Raw genomic sequence first — 20,581 nt, forward strand, 5'->3', positions numbered from 1 at the left:
TATCTCTATTCCTGACATGAGCAAGTCCCCTCCCAGGGCCTCAGCTTCCTATCTGTCAAATAAAAGTGGGTGGGGGGGCTCACCCCTCATCCCCAGAGCCCCTTTGGAGGCTATACAAACCACAGGACCTCCAGCTCCCACCTGCAACCAGAGACCGCCGCTTTTAAATGCTCTGCACTTGAGACTTTGAACTCAAAGGACTGGCTGTATCAATGCCCATTTTCTGCTCCTTCCCTGTATACATGCTTTTTGCCCTATAACTTCCAGCTTGTGTCTTCTCTGAAGCAAAGCTAGGCCGTGTGACCTGCTTCAGCCAATGGGATGTTAGCAAACTCGACAGGGCAGACACATAAAAAAGGCTTGTGCATTTCTGCTTTTTCTCTTAAAGATCTGCTTTCATTGTGAGAAGGTGACCAGGCTAGTCTGCTGGAGGATGAGACATGAGGAGCAGGGTTGAGCCACCCCAGACACGTGAGAACCCAACATAGAACAACAAACCTTTCAGCTGAGCAGAACTGCCCAGCTGACCCACAGACTCACGAGTGAAAAAGAAATAGTTATTGTTGGATGTCACTGGCTTTTGGGGGTTGTTTGTTACACAGTATTAGCGTGGCAATTGATGACTGATACATCATTGGTGAAGGGAACTGACTTTCTTTTCACCTCCAGCTTTTGGCTGCTAAACTTGGGGCTCCATCAGGACAGATATGTCTGACCTGTTCACTGGAGCATTCCTGACATTCCAGGACATTCCTGACAGTACCTGGCACATGGTAGGTACTCAACAGCATTTGCTGAATAAGTGAAGGTCTAATGTTGTGCTGGGTACTTTAATATATACTATCTTGTTGGAGCTGCACACAAATCTCCCCTATACAAACGATCATTTCCATTTCATAGATGAGATAACTGAGGCCCAGAAGTAAAGCTGCTTGCCTGAGCCCCAGAGCTAAGAAATGAAGGGGCTGGAGTTTGGAGTCAGGTCTGTGCTAAGGCCCCAGACACCCAGCCCTCGCCCCTCCTTCAGCAGCCCCACGAAGCAGAGCCCAGCCTTTGGCCTCCACCTGGCCCCCCGCGGGGAGCCGCCCGTCACCTCGTTGCTGATGGTGGAGTCCCGGTGCATCATGCGCTGCAGGTGGCTGTCCAGGCTGGCGCCTGACGAGCACTTGGCCAGGGCGGCCGCGTGCGACTCCCGCTCCCTCTGCCGCACGATCGCCTCACAGCCCAGCCACTCGGACATGGTCTGTGCGTAGCAGGCGTGAATCTGCTCGTCCACCTGCCAGGGCAGATGCACGGTCAGCCGGAGAGAACAGATCAGTGGCTGTCAGGGGTCAGGGATGGGAGTGAGCGGGAGGGAGGTGGGTGTGGCTATAAAAGGACATGAGGACCACAGCAGCACCACAAAATGTTCAACATGTTGACTGTGGTGGTGATACACAAACCCACTCGTGTGATAAAACTGTGGAGAACTAAATAGACACATACACGTGAGCACAAGTAAAATGGGAAGTCTGATCAAGACTGACATATATATATATATACATGTATATATATGTGTGTGTGTGTGTGTATAAGGAAATATTATACAGCACATGGAATATACCCAATATTTTATAATGACTATAAACGGACTGTAATTTATAAAAACATTTTTTAATTGTTAAGTCCAGATGTCTGGACTGAGTAAAATATTTATTGAATGTCTACTATATGTCAGGCACTATGTTAATCAGTTAGTTTAAAATAAAATTTTTTTTTAATCTTATTTTTCGACTATGTTGCATGCCATATGGATCTTAGTTCCCACACCAGGGATTGAACCCGTGCTCCATGCATGGGAACCACAGAGTCTTAACCACTGTACCGCCAAGGAAACCCCTAATTTATAAAAATTTTAAATCAGTATGTTAAATGCCTGAAACTAACATAATGTAAATAAACTATATCTCAATTAAAAATATAGACATTTATTATAGGCAACAACAAAAAGAAACGCAATAGAATATGGACTTTAAAAATGAAGATTGATATACTGCCAGTACATATCCATGTTGATGTCAATACCCTGCTTATGATAAATTGTATTACAGTTTTGCAAGAAGTTACCATTGTGGGAAAGCTGGATGAAGGAGATGTCTTCTTACAAGTGCATGTGAATCGATCATTATCTCAAAAAAGCTATTTGAAAGAAACGACATCTGTGGCTTGTGCTGCATTTAATGGACGGCGCTGCTCTCAACCTTCCCACTCCCCCATATCTCCCTGTCCCCCTGGTCCACCAGGGGACTAGAGCTCCCCCACCCCCACAGTACCTGGCTCTTCCTGTTGCCAAGGACCCCACTGCCCCTCTGGGGTAACCAACCTCCTTTCTCTCTGTTTCTGTCATCCCGAACTGGTAGTGGCCCAGGAGGAAAGGCCACACGGCTTTGCGGATCTCCGGCTGGATGCCCCCGTAGTAGATGAGACGTAGCAGCTCCTGCTCCTCGTAACTCTGGTATGTGGGGGAGGCAAAGATTTGGTCAACACAAAACTAGGGCATGGGCTCTGGGACCCAGTAGTCCCAGCTATCGGACCTAGCCCTCAGTGATCATGCTGTGAACAAGCAAAGCCACGTGGACACAGATGTCCATGATGGCATCATATTTGAAAAAGCCTAGGAAATCTCCAATTGCTGTTATTAATAAATGAGTAAGAAATACACCTCTATAGTGTCAAGTAACTAAAACAGCAGGGACTACGGTGTTACTGCAGCCCTGATACTACAATGCAACCAAGCAGGTAGTAAATGGTTGCAGAAGTGTTAGATGAAAAATATCCATTTTGACTATTTATTGTTTCAGCCAATTTGTCCTTAGGATAGTGCTTCCCAAACTGGGGAGATCTCTAGGAGCACTTGGGGAACTTTCTTTTCTTTCTTTTTTTTGGCTGTAATGCATGGCCCGAGAGATCTTAGTTCCCTGACTAGGAATTGAATCTGTGACCTCAGCGATGAAAGCATGGAGTCCTAACCACTGGTCTGCCAGGGAATTCTGTGGGAAACTCCCAAAATATAAATTCTTGGGGTCCACTCTTAGAAGTGCTCAATCAGTAAAGCTGGAGTGGGGCCCAGAAGTCGATAAATCTTTTGCATTCCTTAGGAAACGTGCAATCATGCTCACAGACTGCCAGGGATTATGAACACTTTAACTTTTCCAGAAAGGTAAGCTGTCATATCCATTTAAATTGAAAATGGACATCAAACAGCTTTATTTCTAAGAATCTACCCTTGAAATAAGAAAACTAGTATAGAAAGGTATATGCTTATAAAGATGTTGACTATAGCACTGCTGAAATAATTTAAAAAAAAAAGAAAAGAAACAGGAACAGCCTAGATGTCCATCATTAGAGGAAGATTTGACTAAATTATGGTCCATGCATATATGAGGGGCTAAGGTTCTAACATGCAGTATTTCACCTAGGATCTGGAAGATGTCCTTCATATAAAAGTAAGTTGATCACTCAAAATGCAAATATAATGTCACCTCATTAAAAAATGAATTTCAGCTTTATCTATATAGACATACCTGTGAATGTATAAGTATAGGAAACGTATAGCAAGCTCTACACCAAACTGATACTAGTCATTAATTTAGGGTATCAGAACTGGGGGGGTGGGTGTAGCAGAGACATAATATCTTAAAACTTTTAAAAAATATGTACACTTGCATTCTTCATTCTTTGAAGAATGATAAGAGGTCCCCATAGTCTCTGTCCCCCCAAAGTCTCTGGCCACGCCTTACTGTGCTGTCCTGCAGGTACTGTTCCCAGATCCCGGCCGTCAGCCCATGTCCAGCATCACAGGGCAAGTCAGGGGACACGATCATGTGATTGACCAGGGCTGACAGGTGGGTCCTCACGGTAGACAGGTGTCTGCAGTAGGCAAGCCCTGCGGGGAGGGAGGGAAAGTGTCGCTGCCCAGCATCCAGCACCCCTACCTTGTCTCACGAAGTCTCCGAAGTACTGTCCTCGTAATCTGACCGAACCCTTGTGACCAGCAAATTCTCATCATCCCCTTTTTCCAGGTTGAGGAAGGTGAGGCTCAGAGGGGCGAAATTACTTGCTGGCTTAACTGCTTCATGGCCCTGTGACCCTGGGGAAGTCACGTCACCTCTTTCAGCCTCAACTGGGGTGATGCCCACTCCTCTCCAGCTGGAAACCAAGGCATTTAATTCACAGGCTGAAGGCAGGAAGGGGCAAGTGACTCTATGGGCTCATGTGCCTCGGGGTGCCTCCAATGAATACTAAGAGAGAGAGAATGGGAGAGGACAGGACTTGTTCCAATTGCAGCTGGATAAAGAAGGCCCTGAGGTCAGTAGCAGGGGAGATGCTGAAGGCACTGGTTTGCTTTCAAAGATGGCTCTGCACTCTTAGAGGATTACCCGCCAACCTTCATCAGCTCCACCCTGGGTGCCTGGAGGCCACAGCGCCTGGCCCACATACAGGATTCAGCAAACGCTGGCCTGTGTTTGCTCTGACCATGCTCTTTCCTTCTGGTTACTCCCGACCCCCAATTCATCCTCAAGTCCCAGAGAGGACCCTGGACCAGCTGGAGCCTGAGGACTCAACCCACCAACAATCGGGCTAATCACGATGATTATGACGACGACGGTGTGATAGCTGACACTTACCCAGCACACACTCTGTCCCAGGGTGCCGCTCTCAGAGCTTAGATAACTTAGCTGATTCTCACTACGACCCTATGAAGCAGGTCCTGTTACTATGCCCATCTTACAGATGGGGATACCGAGGCACAGTCTGCATGTATCACTTGCCCAGGTCACGGTGCTAGGTGTGGAGCTGGGATATGAATGCAGACCATCTGCTCCAGAATCTGGGCTCTCAACCACCATCAGGGAGGAGCCACATCATGTGAGGGCATCAAGCCCACCTTGACTCCCACCCCTTCCACCAGGAAGCTCCTCCACTGTGGTTTCATAAATACTTGCCCAGCGCCTCCTCCATGCCAGGCCCTGCATTAGGCACTGCGGATGGATGGTAACAGAACAGGCAAAAAGCTTGACCTTGGGGAGCTCACGCTTTCCCCGTCTCTCCAGGCTGATACGATCTGCACTATTTATTCACAGGAAAAAATACTACTACATGCAGGATGTAGTAACACTTTCCTAGATTTCCTGAAAATATACACATGTTTTATCTTCCCCATCTACGCTGTGAGGTTGGGGAAATAAAACCTCCTAAAGAATCAAAATAGGAGAGTGGAAAAACAGTCCTTGCAGGCCTGGGTTTGAGAGCCCCAGTGCTGTCACTTTCGCTGTGTGACCTTCGGCCAGTCCCTGTGCCTCTCTGTGCCTCAGTTTCCTCATCTGTTAACTGGAAACCATCAGAGCACCTGTGTTATTAAGTTAGTTTTTAAGTTATTGGAAAGGGATTAGGCCATCTTACTCTTCTGCTCCTACCTATAGGAAGAAAGAACTGACATCTATTGAGCACCAACTGCAAGCAATATTAGGTGCTTTATGTATGTTTCCATTTAATCCTGAAAACACACCCTCTAAGGTGGGAAACAAGAGATGCAATGGTAATTAAACCTTGCTCCTTCCAGCAAGGAGCCCCATTGTTCACTGCCTTCTCTTAGAACCACGGGAGAAATTTCATGCCCAATCTGTAAAAGAGGAAATTGAGGCTCAGGGAGGTTAATGTAACCTAACCAACACTAGACACCTAGGAAACAGCCAGGCTCACTCCCCTGATACTGCTGATATGCAGTAGGCACTGAATAAAGGCTCGCTGGAGACCATAATGGCAAATAAGGCCAATACGCACATCCATAGAAGGCTCTGGAAAGGATCTGGTACTTCATATTGTCACAGAGAAGCTTCAAGGGAGCCCTGCAGGTGGAGCAAAAGGAAGACATTTAGTACAGATCCACACATAGCCTGGGCTTGCTGGAGAGGAACATAACTCATTATCTCTGGGGAGCAGATGAGAACCAGCCAGTCAAAGAGACCAGGGATACTGTTGTTTCCACCTGCGTAGCATCACTGCCCCTTCTTTTTGGAAGTTTCCTCCTTCCCAATTCTGTTCCTATGCTTTGGGTGGAGCTGATTCTACCCAGTACATGACTCAGCTTAGAGGCACAGTGCTTGGGTCAGGGGGGCATCACATGATTCAACCTGGGCCAATGAGAATCAACCCTGGCACATCTACTAGAAACATGACACTCTTCTTTACTTGAGTTCCTAAGCCAGTGGGACACAGGGCAGCAGCTGCTAGGATCCATTTTTATTGCTGCATAGGAAGGGCCTGCCTGAGAATGAAACCATCTTAGAGATAAGCAGAGCTGAGCGCTGAAGAAACACATTCCTGTGTGGCACATCTGGATCCAGCCATGCCTAAAGCCCCCATGCTGCTGGAGGTCTCAGCTCTATCAATACGTTTTATTTTCCATTTGCACCAGTTGGAAGTGGGTTTCCATTACCAGCAGAAAATGTTCTGACTTCTAAGGTGACCCAGCTGAACCAGAGAGGAGACAGTCTGGGATTCAGAGTCTGGTTAATTGCAAAGCAGGTAATGCCTCAGAGATTCTCCTTGCACGGGAATTTGAGACAGGGATGCTGTTTTAGGTGAAAGAGGAGAGAGAAATATGGCCTCAGAACTGATGGGGAAAACAGGACTGCTGAAAGAAGTGTGGTCCATTCTTGGAAAGAACAGAGTAGAAGAATATCACACCCATTAAAAACCCAGGGAGACTGGGAAGGAGGCATGGCTAAAGTCCTCCAGGCATGCACAGGGAGGCGTTAAACACTAAAGACACCCTCTTGTGCCCTTAGGCTGGTGAGGCTCAGGCAGCCTCAGGTTACATAAGGGCAGCATCACACTGGTCGCTGCTCCCTAAAGCGGCCTTGGCTGTCCGTAAGGTGGTGAATTCCCCACCACTGCAGCTGTGGAGCGGATGCTATGAGTGGGGGTACTGGGTTAGAGCAGCATTTGTCAATGGTCCAGGGACCGTCAGTCACAGAATCACTTGGGGTTTCTCCAGCATGTGGATTCCTAGGCCCTGCACAGATCTACTCAATCAGGATCTCTAGGAAGTGGTCGAGGAAGCAGTATGTGATCCCCAAGGTGATTCTGATGGATATTAAAACGTGAGAATCTCTAGTCATTTCAGTGCTTCTCAAGCTTACAAGCACACACTTCATCTTGGGACCCTAGGTGATGTATTAAACGCAGATTCGGCTTCAGTAGTTCTGGGGCGAGGGGCAGAGAATCTGCTCAGGTGATGATGCTGCTGGCCCACAGACCACACTGACAGCCAGGAGTTCTGTGGCTTCACAGATTGGATGTTGGCCCCCACTTATATTCCTACGACTGAAGAATGGGCCATGCACTGGGACAGAGGCCCAGCAAGGAAAAAAGGATTCCACTCTCCCAGGCCAGGCCAGGCTGGGTCAGTGGGAAATAGGACCAGTCTCGTGAATAGGCCGAGTAGTCCGGAGAAGACAGAGCTCTGTGGACAAGGAGAGAGACCATTTGGGGATTTAACTTTATGCAATAAATTTAAGAAGTGTCATTTACTGAATATCACCATGTGCCCGGTACACGGACTGGCCACTTTTAAACCATTATTTGTCCTTAAGACAGCTAAATAAAGCAAGCATTTCCTTTAGTCACTGGTATTCGCAATATTCAAGATGGTGGTAACTCCATCTGCCAGGCCCGTGAATGTAGAAAAAGTAAAAATCCCTGCCGATGCATGGTAGACACATAGCATGCATGATAAGTCATTTTTTGTTGTAATAAATCACTGAGATTTTAGGACTGTTTGTTCCAGTGACAGTACCTTGTTGATCCTGACTGATATATGTAAGGAAGCGAGGACTTCACAAGGCCAGGATTTAACCAAGATCTGAATGATTCTATGTTGTTGTTGTTGTTTAGTCGCTCAGTCGTGTCCGACTCTGCAACCCCATGGACTGTAGCCCAGCCAGGCTCCTCTGTCCATGGGATTTCCCAGGCAGGAATATTGGAGTGGGTTGCCATTTCCTTCTTCAGGGGATCTCACCCACCCAGGGGTCGAACCCACCTCTCCTGCATTGACCGGCGGGCTGTTCGCCGCTGGACCACTAGGGAAGCCCTGGATGCTGCTATAGCCTGTGTTAACTCCCCTGACTTCAGCGCAGGACAAGAAACGGGCGCCCGCACACCTCCAGTCCGCGCCTGCATTTCTTCGTGCACAGCCCAAGCCCCCATACCTCTCATGGCTGCAGCCGTTGGCCGAGCCACCATCAGCCGAGCCGCTCTGCAAACAGGAGGAACAGGAGGACTGCCGGGGGCTGGGTTGCCACAGGGATGGCAGGCTGCTCACAGAGACATCCATTAGGTCCTGGGGAACTGTGGTGGTAGCAAGGGCAGAGGAAGAGCCCTGGTAAAGCTTTTGCGGGTCCCAGAAACCTCACCCCAAAGCAAGCAGCTCACCCCCACACCAGCGCAGGGACAGGGAAAGACCCTGAATGGCACAGTAGGAAACAGCGACCTCAATCACCGTCTGACCCAGGTCCTTGAGCCCATCCAAGTCAATGAAGGCCACCACCAAGATTGCGGGTCCCCAGGGTGATAGGAAGGGCTGATGGCAGTTGAAGAGACAGAGAGAGATCAGAGCCAGACAAACAGGCCCAGTCGCAGAGCAGGAGGCCAACCCCCACCATGTTGTCCTTCAGCTGTCCTCATGGGAGGCTGGCAGGAAGGCAGGGGAGCCCGCTGGGGAATCTGGGGAGGACCGATGGCCTCGAGTCCCCAGAGGTAGGTCTCATGGGGAGCCCTTGGTGGTGAGATGTAAGGGAGCCTGGCTCAACAGGGGAGGCAGGACACTCAATAGCAAGGGGACCCAGAGGAGTCCCCACTGATGAAGATGCCTGCAGGGTCCATGGTCCTGCTCCTATAGCCGCTCTACCAAGAGAGCCTCAAACAGGTTGGCAACTCCCCCAGAATCACGTGGGGTGCTTGTTTAAAAGCCATATGCCTGTATCCCACCCGTATGCCTGACCTACTGGACTAAAGTCTCCTGGTGATACAGCCCTCGGGTCTGTCTTTCAAAAAGAGTTCTGAGGTAGCAGCCATGTCTGAGAACTAAGGGGCACAAATGGTCTCCTAACTCTTGGACACTGGTGGTTCCTGATCAACTGCTCCCAAGGATGTACCACTCATAGTTTCCCATATTGTTTTCTTTCCCGGCTCCATGGAAGCCACAGCATTTGCAACACTGCAGAACAAACACACCAGTGACCCAGGCATTACCATTTCTATGGTTAATTTCCCGGCCTCTTGGTGCAAAAAAATGGCATTTTCTCTAGGACAGGACTTGCTGACTATCTCCTGTAAAGGGCCAGGTAGACAATATTTGAGGGTTTGCAAGACATTTGGTCACTATCATAACCATTCTACTCTGCCATCCTAGAACAAAACTAGCCAAAAAAATTGCAAACAAATGAGGATGGTTTATGTTCTAATAAAATTTCATTCAGGGACACTATAATGTCAATTTCATATTGTTTTCACCTGTCACGAAATATTGTTTTTTTTTTTTCAATTATTTAAAAACGTCAACACCAACCTCAGTTCATGAGCGAAACAGAGGATTTGGATTTTGGCCTTAGCTTGCCAAGCCCTGCTTTAGGAACTTAAAGGGGCACACATTTGCCCAGTGAGCAACGCCTCCTTAAGGATGGCTGGCAATACTTGGCCTCTCCCCTTGGCTCTAAGGAGAGGAGGAGTTGTGGACCTGACCCCCCCAGTCATCAAAGCGCCCTTGGTGACAGCGTCTGCCCACCCACGGACAGAACAGAAAGCTGCTAACAGAATGAGGTTCTGGGGTCCATCAAAAGTGGCTCTGTAGCAGACTCACCAATGAACTGGCCAAGAAAGACCAGTCAGCCCCTATAAAATGTTCTGGAAAACATCCCAGTTCTCAGCCAACCTCCGGGAAGCACTGACCAGGACACTGGCCCCAGTGTGGCAAGCATGCCCCCAGCCCCAGCCTCTCGCCCCCTGCAGACATCATCAGTGGACCCCTCTGCTGCTGAACCCACAACACTCCAAGTTGTGTCTTGTAGCACAGAGGCAAGACCATGTAAGGGCATCCATTTTTCCCCTGCCTCCATCTCCCCCTGAGGACCCAGACTCAAATGACAACATGGCAGAGGCGGCCAGCGCCCAGTCCCAGGGGTGAGGGGAGCCCAGACATTACTGAGGGGCTGCGGCTTCAGGCGTGACGTGGGGAGGGTCGTGTCCCAACTGGCTTGCGCCCACCGGCTGCCCCTGGCCACCACTAACACGGACCGGCCTGCAGGGACCACCATCCAGGCAGGGCCCGCGGAGATGAGGGGAGGGCTGCCCAGGGGGCTGGAAGCAACTTAAGAGACAAAAATAAAAGCACCAATGAAATGGAAGGTCTGCGGTGGGTGGGACAGGACACTGAAAAGGCGGAGGAACCAATTCCCCGGGGGTTGAACCTTTCCCCATCCTGCTCCACAGTTCCCGTGGCTTGTGTTTGTTAGAGGAAGAAAGAATGCCGACATCTATAAAGAGCCTACTATGTGCTGGGTGCCATACCATAAAGGGAACCGCCTCACCTCTGATGAGCCTGTAAGGCAGTGGTCCCCAACCTTTTCAGCTCCAGGGACTGGATTTGGGGAAGACAACTTTTCCACGGACCAGGGTTGGGGTGGATGGTTTGGGCATGATTCAAGCACATGACATTTACTGTGCACTTTATTTCTGTTATTATTGCATCAGCTCCACCTCAGACCAGCAGGCATTGGATCCCGGAGGGTGGGGACCCCTGCTGCAAGGGATGTGTTTTGTGTCCTATTTTGCATGAGAGAAAACGGAGGCTCAGACCGATGAGACAACTTACTCACCCAAAGCCTCACCAGGTCGTCACTGGGGTATCCGGTCTTTTTGGCTAAAGTCCCTTCTTCTCTTCCCACTAACAACAGCTGTGGCTTTCTGAGCTCAAGTCCTACCATTATCCCCTTTTACAGATTAGAAGACTGAGGCACAGTGAGTTTAAGCAGCATGCCCAAGACCACCCAGCTAATAAGTGATGAAGCTGGGATTCCAACCCAGAGGCTCAGACCCCGAGATCCTATTCATACTCTCTCAGCTGTTCTCCTGTCGGCTGTTGACTCCCTAACCCATCCTTGCCCTAGATCAGCGGGTCTCAACTTGGGTGCTGCTGGCTTTCCAAGGGACACTTGGTGATGTCTGGAGACATTTCTGGCTGTCACATGTGTTGGTGGTGGGGACGGATTCACTACTTGGCATCCAGTGAGTGGAGACCAGGGAAGCTGCTCAACATCCTACAGTGCATAGGACAGCCCCCACCACAAAGAATTTTTCTTCTTGTTCCGTCACCAAGTCGTGTCCGACTCTGGACCCCATGGACTGCAGCACTCCAGGCCTCCCTGTCCCTCACCATCTCCCGAAGTTTGCCCAAGTTCATGTCCATTGAGTCAATGATGCCATCCAACCATCTCATCCTCTGCTGCCCCCTTCTCCTCCTGCCCTCAATCTTTCCCAGCATCAGGGTCTTTTCCAATGAGTCGGCTCTTTGCATCAGGTGGCCAAGGTATTGGAGCTTCAGCAGCAGTCCTTCCAATGAATATTCAGGGTTGATTTCCTTAAGATTGACTGGCTTGATCTCCTTGCTGTTCAAGGGACTCTTAAGAGTCTTCTCCAGCACCACAGTTTGAAAGTATCAATTCTTTGGTGCTCAGCCTTCTTTAAGGTCCAGCTCTCACATCTGTACATGACTACTGAAAAGACCATAGCCTCGAGTATACAGACTTTTGTTGGCAAAGTGATGTTTGGTTTTAAATACACATCCTACAGTGCATAGGACAGCCTCCACTTCAAAGAATTATTCCATCTGAAATGTCAGTGGTGCTAAGACTGAGAAACCCCATTTTAAACACACTGACTTGGCTGGGGTTTCCCTGAAGGCAGACAAGGATTTAAGTGCAAGTTGGGAGATGTTTCCAAGAAGCACGGGTAGGGAGAGATAAAGGGACCCAGGAGGAGAAGGGTGAAGAGAGTAGCGAGTTAGTCACCATGTACGTTGCCGTTACGGACTACTGGCACTTGACCTCGTGAGGGGTCTCTTGGACACGTGCAGAACACACGTTTCAGGATGTTCTCACTCGAGGGGTGAGAGAGCTGGGGCATTTATACACAGCTCCTGCCAGTCACTGGCTGCTCCAGGGAGGCAATGATTGTAGGCCACCCCACCCATGGGCAGAAGGAACCCTGGTGTCTGCAGAAACCCTCAGGCACGGAGACACGAGGCTGGCAGATGGCAGAGGAGCTGCACGCATAGAGGGCGTGAGTGGGAGCAGATAGCATCTGTTCCCCTGGCACGCCCAGGACCACGACAGGCTGACGCGGATATTCCCCAAAGAGGAAAGACAGTGAGCACCCAGCCTGGCTCCCAGCTAGAGCCTACAAATCACGTGTTGGATTTGTATAGCCAGGGAAGGCAGCAGCTGGGCACCTGGCCTTCGGATGAATCAGCCCTCTGGGGGGAAGTGGCACCACAGAGAGGCTGGGCCAGCTCCAGACCTTGATCCTGGGCGGGAACAGATGGAGGGATGCACGTCAGGACACTCTATAGCTCTTAATGACACAGGAATGTAAGGCTTTCCTCCTAACGGGCCATAAAGGTACACACAAGAAAACACAGGCTAACCCAAGACCTCAGCACCAAGCCTGCCCCCACACCCCAGCTCTGACTGCAGTGGATGTGAGCGAGAGCACTGAGAGGCCTGGCATGATGAGTCCAACCTCGCCAGGGAGGACGTCTGCTTTAAAAACGCCCTCGCTGCCCAGCTGTGGTCCCTTAAACAAAGGGAAGCTCGGAGCCATTATCCATCAAATGGGGACAACAGGGCCACAGAGGGTTAGATAAAATGAAGTTTCCAGAAACAAGCTATAACTTATTACTCACTTGTTTAACAGACACACATACAGTGCCTAACAAATGCCAGGCTTCCTTCTGAGAATTTATCAAATATTAATTCATTTAATCGCCACCACAGCCCGCTGGAATGGATGATCTTTGTAGCAACCGCAGTTTGCATTCACTAAGCAACTACTTCACAGCAGGCCCCATGCAAACGGCAGGACATAAGTTATAACCTCGTGTGCCAGTGTCTAGGGTCGTCCTTCCCCTCTGCTGTCTTTTATTTATTTTTTTGGCCACACTGCATGACTTGCTGGATCTCAGTTCCCCAACCAGGGATTGAGCCCGCTCCCTCGGCAGTGAAAATGCAGAGTCCTAACCACTGGACTGCCAGGGAATCACCCCCTCTGCTGTTCTTGACAACCACTTGAGGGCCTACAGTATGTGAGGCCTCATTCTATGGGCTCATGATGACCAGCTTATTATCTGACTGAATCCTTACAACAGTCTGTTGAAGTAAAAAAAAATAACAGTAACAACCACATAATAGCATTTGAGTGTTCTTTCTGGGCCAAGTACTTTATCTCATTTGATCCTCGTGAGAGTCCTGTGAAATAGGTGCTATGAACATCCCATTTTACAGATGAGGAAACCAAGGCACAGAGGGGTGAAGGGATTTGCCCAAGTTAAACCAGGATTCCAGAGCCCATGTAATGGCTGCTACCCCATGCCACCTCACACCCAGGGACATCTAAGTTAGCCAAGTAGAGAGTGGTTATTCATCTGGAAGAAAATCAAGGCTGCCGAGACCCTAATTTCTTGATTCCAAGTCCCCCGGCTAACCCCAGAATTCACATCTCTTGTCCTCTGGTCCCACGTAGCTGAAGTCAATTTCAGGACCAGCTAAACAGATTGACTCCCCGGGCCGAGGGCCAGGGCCGCTTACCGAGTTCAGACTGCGTGCCAGGGTAGATGATCCTGAACACGTAATCCGTGGCCTCGTCATCTTCCTTGTCTGAAGACGTGGACTCGGATGAACCCTGGGGGCTTCGCTTGCGCAGTTTAGGGAACACTTTGCCCTGAAAGAACACACCCCAAGGCCTGGCCCCTGGGACACACCTGTCCCTCAACCTGCACACCCTGAGGGTCCCTGTGGGGCGTGCATGAGCCCACCAGCCACACAAGGGCCCGAAGGCAAGAACGGCCACTCCCCACGGCTGACCTCCAGCCCGCCTCCCTGGGCCCCCCATGATCACTCACCTTCCCCCGCTGAGACCAGAGCGGCGGGTCCAGCTGCCCGTGAGGGAGCAGCCCATTCTCCAGGCACGAGAGGAACTGCAGGAGGTGCCCTCCCTTGGGGAAGCGGAAGGGCGGCCTCTGGATCCCGTCCTGGCTGACCAACACCACCGTCCCGCCGCTGTCCACTGCCGCCGCGACCCGGCCAGAGGAGACCCGGCAGGAAGTCACAATGAGGCATGGGGAGGCCCCCTCCTCCCCAGACATCCCCAGCCAGACCCAGGTCCCGCTCGGAGGCTCTGGGAAAGGCCTGGGCAGAAGGTCAGGGGCAGTTTTCACCTCCTCTGAGTCTCCCTCATCCCACCCACCATGGTCATCAACTGGAGAATGACAGGACAAGGTCAAGACAAAGGTGGGTGGCCTCCCTGCAGTCACCCAACAAAGGAAGATGATGCCCCTTCAAACACCCTCAGCAGGTTGACCTGACCTATTTCTGTATGGAGGCTGTCAGATAGATCCCTCTGCAGGGCAGTAATTGCCTCTTGCTAGCATGCATTACACGCCTTAAGCACTTACTGTATACACACACAGCACATTAAAGGCACTGTCTTACTGTAATACTCAAAACAGCCCTGTGAGGCATATCTCTTATTGCCTATTTTGCAAATGATAAAACTGAGGCTCAGAGAGGTTATGTCACTTGCCCAAGGTCACACAGCTGGTGAGTAGCAGAGCCTGGGTTTGAACCCAGGTGTGTTTCATTAAATAGGCTGAAACCACTGTCTTTGGTGCCTTGGTGAGGTGCAGATACCTTGCTTTCTAAAGCAGGATGGCCTTTTGTTTATTCAGAACATACCTTCTTTGAGCATTAAACTCCAGTTATAAATCTTCGATTTTCAGAACACTGACTTTGGAGGGACAAAGGCCTGGGTTTGGCACCAGACTGGGGCGCTTAGAAAGGATGTCTTTGCACCATGCTGCTTTCTCAGCTCTAAGATGGGAATGACGGTGCCTCTAGCAGTGGGTTGTAGCAACGACTAAATAGCAGGCACGTGAACAGTGAGAACCATGCCTGACACATGGCTTTGATGCTGAGCCCTTAACAAATGTCACTTGATCCTCACAACAACCCCATGAGCAGATACTGGTACTATCCCCATTTTACAGATGTGGAAACTGAGGCTCAGAGAGGTGAGGTCACTCGTCTGAGGCTGCACAGGTACTAAGGGGGTGGGGAAGGCAGGGGACCCAGGAGGAACCCCCGGCCCCACGATTACCCGCAGTCCCTACCTTGCTGGTGGCAGTGCAGGTAGACAATCTCCTCCAGGCGGATGGTCATGGCGTAGTCCCAGTAGACGCTGGAAGGGGAGGGAGGGCCAGGCTTGCAGGATGCCTGCCCCGCTAATCATGGGGACGCCCCACCCACAGGCTCCTCCACCCGCCTCACCAGGGCCACCTAACCCCAACATCCATGTCCCCAGTCTTCCCAGACCCTATCTCCCCTTCTTCTGGCTCCAGTATCCCAGTTTTCCAACTTTCCCCCTACACACACATTTCTTTAACCCCAGTCCATGTGGCTGAGGCTGACCTCTCCTACCCTCCCCCTTCAGGACTCCAGGAATGGGCACCTGACCCTGGCTTGGCGGATCATCATATGACACTGTTCTGGACCATGACCCAAGCAGAACCAGTGAGACTCAATTATTAGATCTATGTGAGAAATCTCTGGGAAAGAAGGGCTTTCTGCTAGGAGAGCAGCGGTAAGGACGACAGAAGTCTGGAGACGTAAAGAGCCCTGGCAAGAAAAGCCTGCCTGTGAATGGAATCAACAGTCAGGAAAGTAGAGCCAAGAGATGGAAAGGGTTTGGGTCCTCATTTGAGTCCCTGGATCCAGCCATGCCTGAAGCCACCACCGCTGGATTTTTTTTGGTTCATGAGAGCCAATGCTTCAGGCAGCTTGAGTTTGGCTTTCTGTCACCAGCAGACTCTGGGGAGAAGATGTGAGCAAGACAGACTCCTTGCCTTCACAGAATTGAGATCTAAAGGGTGAGACAGTCAGAACACAAGTAGGGACAGATTTATTATGATTTTGTAAATGCTAAGAAGGAGATTCAGGGCTCCGAACTCAGCTGGGAGGTCGTAGAAGGTCTGATACTGAGGTTTCAGATGAGTAAGGTGAGATAAGGTTCAAGGGCAAGAGTGTTTTCTGGCTCCCAGAGGATTTCTCCATCAGAAACTTAGGTGTCAAAAAAAATAAATAAATAAAAGAAACTTAGGTGTCTGGCTGGAGTTGAATTATCTGGCCCAGCTGAGGACTGACTGTACCTCCCAATGACCCTCTCTGAGGACAGATGGTAACCTCTGCCCAGGAAGTGATCAGCTTAGAGAATGATATTAATCACACCAAAGCCTGGTGGTAATCGCACTGAGGCTTAACATCACACAGAACACAACAACAGTGCTCTGTTTATGGCCCTTGAAGAGAGTCCTTATTCTATACATATATATACACACACACACATGCATACATATATATGTATATAAATACATATATATACACACATACATATATTTACATTTATATTTACAAGTATGTATATAAACTTCTAGATAAAATCCTATAATCCTATGACGTCTGTTTGCTACTGCAGAGCAAAACGCAGGGCAGAGGACGGTGAGGGGAAGGTTGTTAGGGCTGTGTGATGGGTACTTGAGTTCTTTCTACTTTTATGTTAGAAAGTGAAAAGTGAAAAGTCGCCCGGTCGTGTCTGACTCTTAGCGATCCCATGGACTATACAGTCCATGGAATTCTCCAGGCCAGAATACTGGAATGGGTAGCCTTTCCCTTCTCCAGGGGATCTTCCCAACCCAGGGATCGAACCCAGGTGTCCTGCATTGCAGGTGGATTCTTTACCAGCCGAGCTATCAGGGAAGCCCTTTATGTTAGAAATTCCCCATAAGCAAAAGTTTTGAGGAAGTCAAGAACATGGACAATAATAATAGAATCCCCACCCACTAGGTCTCTTAGGAGCATGACTCCAAGGCCTCTGTTGGGTCTTATAACTCACAGGGTATCCAGGAGCCCTAGAGGAGATGCTCACAACCAACACCTCCGGCTTCCTTTTGCATTGAGTGATGGGTAATGTGGCTGGAGACAGGGGAATACTGTCATTTCTGGGCTTACAAGATCTTTGTTAGTATTTCTCTCTCCTGATGGTGTTTGCTCAAGGCACTGCCCAATGCCCATCCCCTAAGACTCTTCCAGTTGGGTCTCAGATCCCATGAACTACCCATGAGGCCACAGGTGCAGGGAGGCTGGGCCACTTGGTCATAACAGATGGGACACGGCGCGGTCGGCCCTGTGCTGAGGGGGAGGGAGGGGCTCACCTCTTCTCATAGTCCAGGTCCCCCACAGACCCATTCATCAGCTGGTTGGGCGTCCACTTCAAGGTCATGACGTCAGCCGTCTGGTGCAGGGACAGATACCCCGGCACGGCCTCCATGTCGTCTCTCTGCAGAGACGGGGGGACTCAGGCCTGGTCGTGGTGCCGGAGCCACAGAAGACACGGGCCCCGACCTGTGGCATTCGAGGGCACACAGCCAGAACCAAGAGGTTGGCTCATTCCCTCCAAGGCCGTGTCCGTTTGGAAGCCCCGACCCTCCTTCCAGGTGGCTTTGCTAAGCGAAGCCTTCTACCACCAACCACCAGGATGGGTTTGGGTCTGCAGGGTCAGCTGTGGAAGCCGCCCGTTCTACCCAGGGCCCTAATGCAAAGACGGGGTTGTGGGGGGGGTGGTCTTTAGAACAAGGAACGGGGCTCTGCCCTTTCAACAATACCTTTTCCAAAACAGAAGGCATTTATCTGCCATCACTGTGGCCAGTCTTAAGGGAGAAAGAGAGGGCAGCTGAGCTCTATGACGCATCCCACAGATGTTACCCAGAGGCCCCTCCCCAGACACCCGCTCCACGGTCCTCACCCAGCAGCCCTATCCTCCGCCTTCCCAATTCATCGGCTGAGCTTCTCACTTGCTCCACTTTATTCTAAGTAGGGTGCAGTGGAGGGGGCTCCAAGACTCACACATAAGAGGCAGCCCTCCTCCCTGCAGACCCACCCCCCAAAACACATGGAGACAGAAGACCACCAACATTTACTGAGCACTGAGGGTTTACCGAGCCTGTCTCTGCTCCACCAGTATCATCTCAACCACACCGCAACCCCGGGAGGTAGCATCCTTGCCGTATTTCATTGATTCTAAGGCACACAATTGTTTTTTTCACATTTTAATGCGCCTGAAGTGGGGATGCCTCTTATAATCAGCAGTTCTCTTACAACTGTGACAGTCATTCTTGCCCAGTCTCGTGCAGACTCAGTCACAGACGTTTATATTGTTGACCCCTCAATGAGGTTCGGTGTAATGCTTTTTACTCCACATGCAGAGTACGGGGGCTTTTTAAAATGTCTCTGAAAAGATGATAGACTGTGATCTGATTGGAAAAGTGACTGTGTACACAGGAAGACTGCTTCCTTCGTATGCACACACCAGTAGCTGCGCTCCCTAAGTATTGGCTGTGAAGATGTTCACCTTGATATCCTAAGCACCCCGTGCAGAGCAGGTTCAGCACAAATGAGGGAACTGAGTGAGTGATGATGAGGGAGAATGATAGATAAGACAGCTGGGTGGAAAGGTAATGGGTAGATGGATTGGAAAACAAATGAACAAATGGACAGGTGGAGGTTAAAGATGGGTGGATGGATGATTGATGGGTGGAGCTGATGATGGGTAGAAGGACGGATGGATGTATGGGTGGACGTAATGATGGAGAGAGGGATGGATGAATGGATAGGTGGCTGGGTGGACATAAATACAGGCAGATGGACAAAAAATGGTGAACGGATGCATGAACAGAGGGGTGGGTGAATACAGAGGCTGGAAGAGAGTTGACTGGCTGGCTGGGTGGGACACTGACAGATGAATGGATGGATAAATGGATAGAAGGAAATACCATCCTGTGGGTGAACACATGGAGAGATGGAGATATTGGCAGATGAACGAACAGATGGATCAGTGAGTGGATGGATGGATAGACGGATGAGCAACCTGGGGCCACAGGGACCCCCCTCCTCTGTAACCTGGAGCCAGACCCGCAGTGGAAGCCCTGGGCCCAAGATGGGGACCCTCACCGGCTGGACCAGAACGTTGTTCTTGCCGTATAGCAGGGTGGCACGGGAGTTCTGATGCAGGGACTCCACATAGTCACGGGCGGAGAGGGAGGGCCGGTCGTCCATGCTGCCACTCGAATGCCTTTTCTGGATCTGGCAGCATGAGGGGAGGCGGCGGGTGAGGCCTGAAGTGACCGTCAAGGCCGCAGTCCACTCCCCACCTCCACGCCGAGTCCAGAACTCAGCCGGCCTGCCCCCGGGGCCCCACCGTCCTCCCCACTCACGCAGAGGGCCGGACGCTTGGTGGGTGAGTCCTGCCGGAGGTGCGAGCTGTGAATGCGGTGCCTCTGGACAAGCTCGTCGGCCGAAGGGTCCGTCCAGAAGTGGTCGGAAGTCTTCATCTTGGTGTATTCCAGGGCGCAGGGCCCCACTGCAGAGCAGACGGGGCTGGGAGCCCATTGCCCAGGAGAGTCCTCCCGCCCTCCTCCCACCAGAAGGATCACTCCCCTCTGGCAGCTAGGGTACCCCAGGCTCCTGCCAAACAGAGACCAGCGCAGGAGCCTGAAAGTGAGAGGCAGGGAGCAGTTTTGAAGGTGGGAGGCTGGAGGGAGGCGAGACAGGCCCTTAGCAGGTGCCCCCTCGAGCCGAGACCAGAGATCCAGATGAAGCTCAGAGCACTGGCTGGACCACTTACCCAGCAAAGACGCAAGGATGGGGCCGTCCACCGGGTCCATCAGGAGAGCTTCCTTCTCGTAATACTTACTAGCAAGAGAGGAAAGGACATGCAGGGTTGGATGGTGACCAGCAGAGGGCGCAGAGTTGACTACAGCCTGATGGTTGAGAGCCGACAGACTGGGTTCAAAGCCCCTCTGGTCACCCAGTTACCGCTGTGAGCCTCAACTGCCCCATCTGTCAAATGGGCATAATGATAATATTATGGGCTGCCTAAGGACGTTTGAGAGCAACAACAGATGTCAGGCAATTAGCAGAGCACTTGGCTGTAACTGCTTAACACAAAGGCTGTGGAAAAGCCTTAATGATAATAACAGGAACAATCATTAGAAGGCTGTTGAGGCCTGGCTGATTCTGTCTGCCTCTCTTGCATCTTCCATCTCAGACAGGAAGTCACTTAGAGGCTCAGATGACATCTGCCCTTCTAATGTTATCGAGGCAATAAAACACATTTTAGCTGCGGTGTGTCCCCAAAAGCTGTACTAACAGGCCTTCCC

The 20,581-nt window shown here is 50.6% G+C and overlaps 1 protein-coding gene across 2 annotated transcripts in view; it reads right to left on the reverse strand.

Annotated features, from left to right (window-relative positions):
• SGSM1 (small G protein signaling modulator 1) overlaps nt 1–20,581 on the reverse strand; it is a 73,758-nt gene that overhangs the window by 18,986 nt on the left and 34,191 nt on the right. Inside the window, exons 6-18 of one of the 2 annotated variants that reach the window (XM_043901515.1) lie at nt 20,047–20,114; nt 19,637–19,782; nt 19,374–19,505; nt 17,579–17,703; nt 15,482–15,549; nt 14,216–14,379; nt 13,902–14,034; nt 10,244–10,408; nt 8,253–8,391; nt 5,824–5,888; nt 3,780–3,925; nt 2,363–2,491; nt 1,094–1,276 (exon numbers count right to left, since the gene is read on the reverse strand). In XM_043901515.1, the coding sequence (XP_043757450.1) occupies nt 1,094–1,276; nt 2,363–2,491; nt 3,780–3,925; nt 5,824–5,888; nt 8,253–8,391; nt 10,244–10,408; nt 13,902–14,034; nt 14,216–14,379; nt 15,482–15,549; nt 17,579–17,703; nt 19,374–19,505; nt 19,637–19,782; nt 20,047–20,114 (1,663 nt within the window). The remainder of the gene's footprint in view (nt 1–1,093; nt 1,277–2,362; nt 2,492–3,779; nt 3,926–5,823; nt 5,889–8,252; nt 8,392–10,243; nt 10,409–13,901; nt 14,035–14,215; nt 14,380–15,481; nt 15,550–17,578; nt 17,704–19,373; nt 19,506–19,636; nt 19,783–20,046; nt 20,115–20,581) is intronic. The other variant, XM_043901516.1, reaches the window with a different exon arrangement.

This window comes from Cervus elaphus, chromosome 5, assembly GCF_910594005.1.
Source record: "Cervus elaphus chromosome 5, mCerEla1.1, whole genome shotgun sequence".
Taxonomy (NCBI): Eukaryota; Metazoa; Chordata; class Mammalia; order Artiodactyla; family Cervidae; genus Cervus; species Cervus elaphus.